The following is an 11,150-nucleotide window of genomic DNA, read 5'->3' as shown; positions in this document are numbered from 1 at the left end:
TATAAGTCGCAAGCGACTCGACGGCACATAACAAGAACAACAACAAAGATTAACAAGAAATTCATTTCCACACAATTTGAGGTTCAAAATATTTTGGAAACTACACTCTACCCTAAGATTGCACGGCCAAAGGAAAGGTACGTGGTCCAAATCCACAGCTTCTCTGTGAGAGGAAAATGGACAATGAACTTCCACCATCTCAGAAAACCACTTGGAGGGTTAGCCATGGTCAGGTCTGACTTGACAGTACACAACAACTCTTAAAAGTTTTAAAGTCTCCATATTGACTAAGATGACACTCTAATATTCTTGTGAACTACGGAGTTGGAACTGACCCATAGCTGACCCTCCAGTGGGTTTTCAGAGACAGCAAATCGCACATGAGGAAACTGCCTATCTTCTGTGGAGCAGCGGCTGGCCTCAAACTGCATACCTTTGGGACTGCAATGATTCTGGCCCCTAGGCCATTCAAATTAAATGCATATTTATAAAAGAAAGGGGAAAGATCTGGTGTGAAAAACTATGTGCATGCGCTTTATGAACATTGTATGTAAAAAAGTATACAATTTTAAAAAATAAATGCTGAGTAACAGAAAAAATTTAAATGCATATTTAAAATCATGTTTCAACAAAAATTGGGAAAACCAAATCCTTCATTTTTATTTAAATTCTTTAAACTTACACAATGGAATAAAACCAATTTAAATTTATGGGGGAAAATTATGCTATACATCTTGTAGTTGTTGTTGTGTACCATCAAGTCAGAACCAACCTACAGCTGACCCTCCAGCAGGTTTTCAGAAGCAGTTAATCACACTGGAAGAGAATGCCCATCCTTCTCCATTATATATCTTAAGCAATTAAAATATAATTATCTATTTAATGTAGCTTACTACTGTAGACAAATGGAACTCTAGTGTTATTAGGAAACAGTCTAGAATAAAAATGACATTTACTTGACATTTTCAAATGTTCAAATCATGGTTATTAATTTATTAAAAATTCACCTGTTGATGGAGAAATACAGTAGTCATCTTCTACTGACTGGCCATAGAGATCATCATCTTCAAAATCTAAAAAACACAAGATAAAAATCATTCATGGACCTGTTTTTTTATATTTTCAGTCAATAATAAGAAAAAGTCTGAAACCTCTTGAAAATAAATTATATCATTTGTTAAATTAAGGGAACCTGCACTATTCCAATTTTTTTTCCAAAATTTTAAGAATTTCTCCTACAAAAGAGGCTTTACTGGCAATCTGCTTTCACAAAGACAAACATATCTTCAGTTTTTAATAATTAGGTTTTACTAAATTTTTCCAAGTTCTAACTTTATGTGCTCAGAAAATAATAATCCTAGAGACCACACTCCTTATTTGTCTTTCCAGTGCTGACAAAAAATACAAATAAGGCAACCAGCCTTTTTTTTCACCAAGTGCTATCTATAACCAAAAAACTTATTTTCTATACAATCAACTAGCACTGAGCACACAATCCAGCCATGAAAAGCAGGTTTTCATCACGTGAAGCCAGGTATGCGATGCTGCGCAGGTTTCAATGGAGTTTCCAGAATGAGAGACAAGGAAGAAAGGGCCAATGATCTACTTCTAGAAAATGGAAAGGGATTTTTAAAAACATTTATCTACAACATCATAATGGCCCAGTCCCACTGAGCATGGAGTTAGCATGAAATGGGAAGCAATTCGATGGCTGCTAACAACCTACACTATAAAAACCAGCGTCCCTTTTCAGCAGGAAGTAGCTAAGAGAATACGCCATCCCCTTTTCCTTATGAATCAGGGTGAAGTCTCTCTCAGGGAGGAGTGATAGGGAATGGCAAAGGACACACCAACAAAGTCAGAACTGACTTTGACAAGCACTGTGGCAATTGGACAATTAAAACAGACATTCGGATGGCGGATGGCGGGGAAGAAGAACAAACTGGGGAGGAGGGTGGAGAGAATGGTGCAGCAATGAAGGAGTGAAAGCCCAGAATCCCTGTCAATGTTCATTGAAACTAATAAAATTTAATAATAATTAAAAAAAAAGACAACAAAAAAAAAAAAAAACCAGCTCTCAGTACTCCAGGCCAACTGCCTTGTTTTCTACTGAGGCCTCTTTGTCCCTCTGGCTGTTCCTTCTTCCAGGGTAAGGTTCTAAACAGCAAGTGCCTTCTCCCACTCCTCTGTGGTCTCACACACTTCTCCATTTTATTGCCTTCAAAGAACTATACTTATTTCACTCCATGAATACTTGACATGTTTTGCACTAATTTTAAAAAGTATATTTTAAGGAATCAAACTATTTAAAACTAAAACCACCACAAAAAACCCAAAAACACACAAACCATGAATGTATTTACTTATTCATTTGAAAAGGACTACCAATACATCAGGAACTATTAAATACAGCCACGGTCCACCAGAGAGCAACAGGGACATTTCCAAACTCTCCAAGCTGAAAAGTCTAACGGGAAACCAAACAAGAAAACGCACAATATAAGAAAGTACTTAACACATGATATATGAAATACAGAGTAATTTGCAAGCATATACATATACAACCAAACGAGAATGCCAAGTAGGTGGCTAGAAAGCCTTATCATTTTCTGAGAGCATTTTCTTATCATTTTTGGAGAGCACTCCAGGCAGCAGGAAGGACATATTCAAAGGCAAACACAAAATATCGATGGCCAACAAACTAGTTAAGTAGTGGTTTAGTAAGGAGTGGTGCTGCCAACCCAAAGCTGGCAATCATATCCACCAGCTCCGTGGGAGAAAGACGGGAGATTAATGTGATCCAAGGGTCAACTCTGGCTCCAAGGCCATGCAATTAAGTGGATAAAAATGTGTGAATTTTTAATAAGCTACTGAGGGTGAGACCAGGCTGCTCCTTGGAGGCAAGGATTCTGACACTTTGTCTGACATACTCTGGACATGTTGCAAGGTTGGGCCAGTCCTTGGATAGACATATCATGCTTGGCAAGGAAAGTGCAAGAGAGGAAGACCCTCAATGAGATAGATTGATTCAGTGACTGGGGTAATGGGGATAGGTGTTTCAGAGACAGTAAGACTGGCACAGGATAGAGTAGGGTTTAGGGTTGTTGTACATAGAGTCACTGTGAGTCACAAGTGACTCCATGGCACATAACAACAACTATGTCACAAACAGGAATTAACAAATAACATTTTATTAGCAAATAAGTATAGTCACCCATCAATATCCATAGAGGATTACTTCCAGGACCTCCAACAGATACCAAAATCCATAGATGCCCCTCTGTCTCTCTCACTGCCACTAGTTTGGAACAGACTCATAGCTGACCCTCCAGTGAGATTTCTGAGGCTATAAATCACACAGGAGGAAATGGCCCATCTTTTTCCAGTAAAAGTTATTGATGAATTCAAACTACCAGAGAAGTGTGGCCTTTAGGTTAGCAGACGTCCCTTATACTATATGGCTTAAATAGACTGCCTAGTTCGAAGGGAGCTCTGGTGTCCTAGTAGGAACTGTGCTGCAGACCTGAAGGCATGTGGTTCAAATCCACCAGCTGCTCTGTGAGAGAAATATGGGCAATCTCCTCCTGTGTGATTTACAACCTCTAAAAACCCACTGGAGGGTCAGCTATATGCAGGTTCCAACTTAGCAGCGTTGCACTGACAACCCAAAGGCATATGGTTCGATCTACCAGCTGCTCCATGGAAGAATGATGGGCAATCTCTTAGTATGAAATTAACTGTCTCTAAAAACCTGCTGGAATCAGCAACAAGTAGATTCTGACTCGATGGTACAAAACAAGTATACATTTCATTCATCTCTGAGGGCTGGTTTGACAACTTAATTGCATTATAGAAGCCATATTTTCACACACAAAGGGTTTGAGCAAGGGAGACTTGAGGGAAGCAATTCTCAAACACGGGATGCTAGAGATACTCTTACTACTGAAATAGTGGGAAGCTGTAGCAGGGTAAAAGGGAGCATAGTAGCAAGGTGGCCTAGTGGTTAGGAGTCAACCCGAAAGCGCATGGTTCAAATCCACTAGCTTTTCCACAGAAGAAAGATGGGCAATCTCTGCCCATGAGAATTACAGCCTCTGAAAACCTGCTGGAGGGTCAGGCACAGGTCAGTTCTGACTTGACGGTACATAACAAGAACAACAACATAGCAGTGTATGTTATATGCTATCACTTCATTTGAGAGGAGTCAGTGTAGAGATTGATCAACATGTGGCAAATTCAAATTCTGCTTCTTTTTGGAGCTCTTCGGAATCTCTTCCAAAATAAGTTAAAGACAAAATTGGACCTCCAGAGGGGAGACTGTAATGAGCCAACTGCCAAAAGGGGGGCAAGGAGGAATGTTAGCACTAAGCACAAAAATCTTTTTTAGTAAAATAGGTTTGTTTGTCAGTATGAAAACTGACCTTAAAACCCAAATCATATAAAACTATTTTTTAAATGATTCATTTCTTCAGTGTAATTTTATATTTAAATATTTCCTGCATATAAAACACTGAATCAGCTACTACAATTACTTAGAAAAGTATAGATTATCCTTCTCAGAGCTTTTAAATAAAAAGCCAAAGCAGTCACGTGGTAAAGTTACCATCCAACTTAAAGAGCACCAAGGATTCATTCTGAAAGGTGGTTTTTATCAGGGCAGCTCAAAGTGAGAATAAGTTTATTTCTACTTCCTTAAGTTTTCCTTCACAGAATTCCATTACTTTTTAGAGTTATAAAATTAGTCTGAATCCAAGGGAAAGCTTAACTGAAAGGATAAGAAACGAATTGGACTCTGAAGATGAGTAGAACTTTTAAAAGCCAAAAAAGGGGACAAACCTCCTACACTATAGAAACAGCTTATTTATGATGTCACCATCTGTTTCAAAGAAGCATGACAACACTTGACCTCAAATAGACAAAGTGAAAAGGTACTAAGCATTCACTCACCATCAGATGAAGTACTACTTCCACCAGCAAAAACTTTCCTTAACACAAAAAGCCCATCCTAGCCCCTCCTAAGCCCCCAAATGATTTTGAATTAGAAAACCTCACTTAAATAGTTCCAATATCACTTTTTTCTGGAGGGGGTGGCATCTCTAATACTCTAATCATTTGTTACTTGTAGTCTTCTCCATAAAACCATCTTCAAATAACCTTTCAGTCTCCAAAGCTTAAAACTATGCCTGGTCATTCAATTAGATGTTGGCTGAGCAAAGGACACATGTCTATTAAAGAAATGAGTACTAATTCGACCTATGCCTGCTTTTCATGTAATCACAAAAACACCTCCCGGCCTAAAATAACTTCTCAGTTGACGATGGCTCTCCAGAGCAGTACTCTGAAAGGGGCCAAAGTAACACCTGGAATTTAACAGTCTTCAAAATTGGCAGTGTCTTAACTGCCTTCTCGCAGGGTTAGAGAATCCCAACCTTCAGAGAATAATCTACCGGGAATGCTAATATTAACCAACCTCACTTAGTACTGTTTGATGCTCCACACTTTAGAAAGCTATATAGTTCCTTAGTCATCTTTTGTATTCATATCTGTCAGTAATTTTCGTTTGCATGATGCCAGGTGATGTCTGTAATTATCCAATGCATAAAGAGAGATGTTATGTTTGCTTTAAAACCATTTTAAACTCCCAGAATGCACTCATAAGTACATTTGTTTTTCTTCTTTTCCCCTCCATGAAATATATGTTCCCATATCCTCTTTTCTTTTTTATTTGAAAATACAATTATAATAAGCATTACCATGCACGGACTGAGGATACACCTCAAGATCATCTGACTGTCTTACTGTTTGGGCCTTTTTAGTATGTATTTTTTTATACTGTCTCCAAAGTTTACAACTCGGTAATAATTTAAAAAAAAAAAAAAAGCCATATTAACACCTGGCTCAAACCACGTCCCGCACTAAAGGTTTGAACACCATAACGCAAATTTTCACTATGTAAATTTAATACCATTAAAGAGCCAGGGGAAAAGAAAAGTAAACATTGTGTGAATTCGTTTAGAACGAATCGACAATGATTCATGGGTATTTTTGAAAGAAATGTCAAGGGGAGGGAAGAACGAGCCACGTGTGTGCTGCGACAGGAAGGGAAGGAACAATGGGAGGGAGGGGAGGTGACAATCTTCCGCGCATAAATATCGCCGGATCCCAGCCTTACTAAAGTCCTTTCCATATGACACGGGCCAGTGCCTCCCTCATCGTAAAGAATAATCAACCCCAGAAGGCAAAAGTAAGGGCTTACAACTACACTCCTCGCTGTCACTCTGAGGTCCTGCAGTGTCGTCCCGTTCCGTTCCCCCCCCCCCCCGAATTCCAGTCTGGCACGGTGAAAAGGACCTTATGGATCAAAGTGGACACCAACAGGCTAGGGTCCCGGCCTGAACAACAAAAATGACGGCCCAGCACGGCTTTACCACTAACCTTCATCGTAGTTATAGCCTCGGACATTCCGATGCCGGGCCATGGCAGCGGCGGGAGCGTTCCCTACGGCTCCTTGCTAAATACTCAGATATTGATAAGGCGCCAACTGCAGCACAGAGAACACCGGTGCGCCATCTTGGCTTCCGGCAAGAGACGGCGCCGAGCTCCTGCGCATGCGCGGCGCGACGTCTTCGCTGACGGCAACCTCTCAGGGTCAATGACGAAGCCCCGCCCACCGACGCCAGCGCACTGGAGAGGCGCCGGCCTACCGGGAGTTGGAAGATGTTTGTCAAGTTCACGGAGAGTTTGCCGCGGGAAAGTTCCCAGCGTGCGAAATTTCAGTGAAGGGATTTCTTAAGTTCTCACCAAGTATCGAGAGTGGGTTCCCGTAAATGTGCCAGCGTTACACATAAGTTTTAGATTTGGTTTCTGATAATCTAGTGAAAAAACAATCTGCCCTCACCGAGACTGCTGTTAAGTGCTATTGAGTAGGTCCCCGCTGATACTCATCCCAAACGCAAAAGAAAACCCAGCCCCATCCCTGCTGTACTACTTAAATCCGTTGTTCCACTCATTGTGTCAACTCAATTCAGCATTGAAAACTAATAAACAATTCTCATCCTTAGCAAGAATAGTGATTTTTATCAGTTTCATAACGGATTCAATAATCATTCATTAAGCATAATTCTAAGTAGTTCTTGTTTTTATGTGCCATCGAGTCGCCTGCTATTCAGCGACCCTATGTACAACAGCTCTAAGCCCTGCTCTATCCTGTGCTCAACTCAACTGTCTCCGACACTTCTATCCCCATTAACCCAGTCACTGAATCAATCCATCTCACACAGATCCTTTCCTGCGCTGTCCCTCCACCCTCCCAAGCATGATGTCCCTCTCCAAGGACTGATGCCACCTTGCAACATGTCAGACGAAGCTTCAAAATTCTTGCCTCCAAAGAGCAGCCTGGTTTAAACCCTCTCTAGGCAGAACCTGTTCGTTTCCTTAGCAGTCCATGGTATATTCTTTTCCAACACCACAACTCAAAGTCATCAATTCACCTTCTATCCTTCCTAGTCATCCCAGTTCTCTGATGTATAGCAAGTGATTGCAAAGGCCATGGCCTGTATCAGGCGCACCTCAGTCTCCAGACTGACATCGTTGCTCTTCAGTACTTTGGAGAGGTCTCTAACAACAGACTCTCATCCCAATAGGTCTTTTAAGGTCCTGGCTGCTAGTGCCAAGAGTGTTGATAAGTAGCATAAGCGTGTTAAAAATAGCTTTTTAGACATATTACTAGATTTCATGGTAAAAAAAGGTATCCATTTATGTGTGTAAATAAAATTTCTTCCACCAGTAGCTAGTCTTTTCATTACCTTAACTAGACCAATTTTAAAAATCATAATAAACAGAGAAAAAATTGAAGTTGTCAAGAATTACATTTTACTACGATCCAAAATCAACACACATGGAGGCAGCAGTCAAGAATCTAACCTAATGTGTTCCATTGGACAAATCTCATGGAAAGGGTATCTTTAAAATGCTAATGATCAAGGATGTCACTTTGAGGACCAAGGTATGTGTAACCCAAACTATGGCATTTTTATCACCTTGTATACATGCAAAACTTCATTCATTTATAAGGAAGATTTTTTTTAAAGTGTTGTCTTTGAATTGTGGTGCTGTCAGTATTATAAAAAAAAAAAAAAGCTACAAAAAAAGCAGACAAATCTATTGTGAAAATACAGCCAGAATTATCTTTGGAAACAGGATAGTGAGATTTTATCTTTTTATTTTTCTTTTTTTTTTAAATCTTTTTTCTTTTTTATTTATTATTAATTTCAGTAAAAATTTACAGAGACTTTGGATTTCCATTAATTCATTGTTACACTTTTCTCCCCTACCATCCCCCCTAGTACACTACCCTTTTGTAAAAGTAAATAAAAAATTCTTTCATTGTTTTACAAACCCTCCCCCAGGTCCAGTCCACCATGCAGCCTTCACTCTAGACATCTGTCATGACAAAAATACCTAATCGCATATCCCTTTTAAACAGTTTTCTCCCTCATCTGTTTCAATGCAGTATACACTATTGAACCCATCTCTCTCAGTCTCCCCCAAACCCCGAGGTCAGTCCTGTTTTACAACAGTGGCACCATGCACAATTTGTCCTTTTGTGACTGAGATACTCAGAATTGTGTCCTCCAGGGTCACCCATTTTGAATAACATTGTGTGAGTTCCTTGTTTTTCAACGCAGTGTAGTATTCCATTGTGTGAATATAACACAGCTTCTCTATCCATTCTTTTGTTGATGGGGACTTAGGTTGTTTCCAACTCCTTGCTATTGTGAACAAAGCAGCAATAAACATGGGTGTGCATAAATTTCGTCTTATATAATTCAGGCATGTTATTAGGAGGAGCAAGTTCCTGGAGAGCAACATCATGCTTGGTAATGTAGAGTGTCAGAAAGAGCTCTGTGGAGATGGATCTACATAGTGTCTCCAACTCTAGACTCAAGCATAGCGCAGACTGTGAAGGTGACTCAGGACCCGGCAGTGTTTTGGTATGCTGTAGGCAGCATCACAAAGATGTGGGGCGAGCTTCATGCACAGCACTTAACAACAACAATGACGGCTGAACAATTTAGGAAGAATTGACAATTTTTAATAATATTGTCTTCCAACACATGCAAACCATATGACACCCATCTAAATAGATGTTCTTCAATTTGCCAAGCAATATTTTTTAGCTTTCCGTTACTGGTCAGTCTTGCATGACTTTTGAAGATGTAACTCTTAATAATTAATGATTTGTATGCCATTATATCGGAAGCAGGAGTGGAGTCCACTTCCTAAAAAGCATGCCTCCGGAAACCCTATGAACTTTGATAAATATCAATGGTTGTAGGAGGACTTTGGGCCTTTTGTTCATGGGATCGCTATGAGTCGTGCTAGACTCGAAGGCAATCAACAACAACAATAATAACATTCCATTATAAATGGCATGTTTTAAACTTCGAATTTAAAATTCTGCAGAAATTATTTGAACCAGTAAGCTATTTTGTCACATCACTACACAAAAATTATATTTATGTAAAACAGAAAAAAATGAAAATAAAATTTAAACTGGCAACATTAGCACCTAAATATCAAATATCTAAGAATAAGTGCTGTATGTAAGCCAGTATAAAATAAATTTTTTAAGATCATTAAAAAATAACATTTAAAAAAAATCTAAAACAAGACATAAAAGCCTATGCTGAAAGGAAAAAATCACTACTAAGATTAAACAAAATTAAGTGGATAACTATAAAACATGTTGGTGAATTGTTGTTGCTATGTGCTATCAAGTCATCTGTGACTCTTGCGACCCTATCTATATCAAATAACTCTGAACCTTGCCCTATCTTGAGCGAGTCTCACTATCTACAACACACCTACCCCCATTACTGCAGTTACTGTGTCAATCCATCCCGTCCAAGGTCTTCCTCTCCTGTGCTGTCCCTCCACCCTTCCAAGCATGATATCCTTCTCTAAGGACTTGTCTCTTCTGGCCTATGCCCAAAGTATGTCAGATAGAGCTTCAAAATCTTTGCCTCCAAGGAGGAGCCTGGTTTCACCCTCTCCAGGTTAAATCTGTGGTATATTCAAGACTCTTATCCAGCACCCCAACTCAAGGGCACTAATTCTTCTGTTTTCCCTTAGTTATTGTCCAGCTCTCCGGTGCATAGCAAGTAATTATGAGGATCACAGCTTGGATCAGGCACACCTTAGTCTCTAGACTGACACTGTTGCTTTTTTGTACTTTGGAGAGGTTTCTGACACCAACTTTCCCCAGAGTAATTTGTCTTTGATTTCTTTGCTGCTAGTGACAAGAATGTTGATTGTGGAGCCAAGCAAGCTGAAACTGTTGACAACTTCAATCCCTCTCCATCTATCATGGTGCTGCCAGTGGGCCCAGTGGTGAGAATCTTTGTCTTCTTGATGTTGAGCTTCAATCATTACTGAAGCCTACAATCCTTTACCTTCTGCAGAAAATACTTAGGTTCTCCTCAGTTTCAGCAAGCCAGTGTGTGTCATCTGCATAATGTAGGTTGTTGATGAGTATTCCTCCAAAACTGATGCCACATTCCTCCTCATAAAGTCCAGCCTCCAGAATGATCTGTGCTGCATATAGATTTAAATGGTATGGAGACAGGATACATCCCTTATACATTCCTTTCCTGATCTTGAACCATGTGGTGTTCCCTCCCTCTGTTCTGACAACTGCCTCCTGGTCCAAGTATAGATTTCACATGAGCACAATCTAGTGTTCTGGGATTCCAATTCTCAAGGTTAGCCACAATTTGTCTTGATCCACACAGTCAAATGCCTTGGCATAGTCAATGAAACACAGATAGACACTCCTCTGGTCCATCTGACAATGACTATGATGTCCCCAGTGCAACGCCCTCTTCTTAACCCAGTTTGTACTCTTGTGACTTCCTTTGCCATTCCATGATTGATATGTGGACTTATGATTATACTTGAATAATTTAAATTTTATTTTAGCCATGATTATTACCAAATATCTGTAAAACTTATAAGCTATAAACTTTTTCCTACAGCCGCTCTTTCAAATAAATTTCTTTTATATTAATTTGGAAAGGGTTAAACGGATGACTCCTTGGAGGCAAGGATTCTGAGGCTCCGTCTAACATACTTTGAACATGTTGTAAGGA

At 39.7% G+C, this 11,150-nt stretch overlaps 1 protein-coding gene across 1 annotated transcript in view; it reads right to left on the bottom strand.

The window, feature by feature from the left end:
• The window catches only part of LOC102873480, a 22,964-nt gene extending 16,486 nt beyond the window's left edge, over positions 1 to 6,478 (bottom strand). Inside the window, exons 1-2 of the mRNA XM_006884964.1 lie at positions 6,436 to 6,478; positions 1,008 to 1,073 (exon numbers count right to left, since the gene is read on the bottom strand). Coding sequence (XP_006885026.1) covers positions 1,008 to 1,073; positions 6,436 to 6,478 — 109 coding nt within the window. The remainder of the gene's footprint in view (positions 1 to 1,007; positions 1,074 to 6,435) is intronic.
• Positions 6,479 to 11,150: the final 4,672 nt, after the last annotated feature.

The sequence above is a fragment of the Elephantulus edwardii genome, unplaced genomic scaffold, assembly GCF_000299155.1.
Source record: "Elephantulus edwardii isolate Elephantulus edwardi_28Jun2011 unplaced genomic scaffold, EleEdw1.0 scaffold00039, whole genome shotgun sequence".
Lineage (NCBI taxonomy): Eukaryota > Metazoa > Chordata > Mammalia > Macroscelidea > Macroscelididae > Elephantulus > Elephantulus edwardii.
The sequence above is the reverse complement of the archived record's forward strand: the minus strand, read 5'-3'. Positions and strand labels throughout refer to the sequence as shown.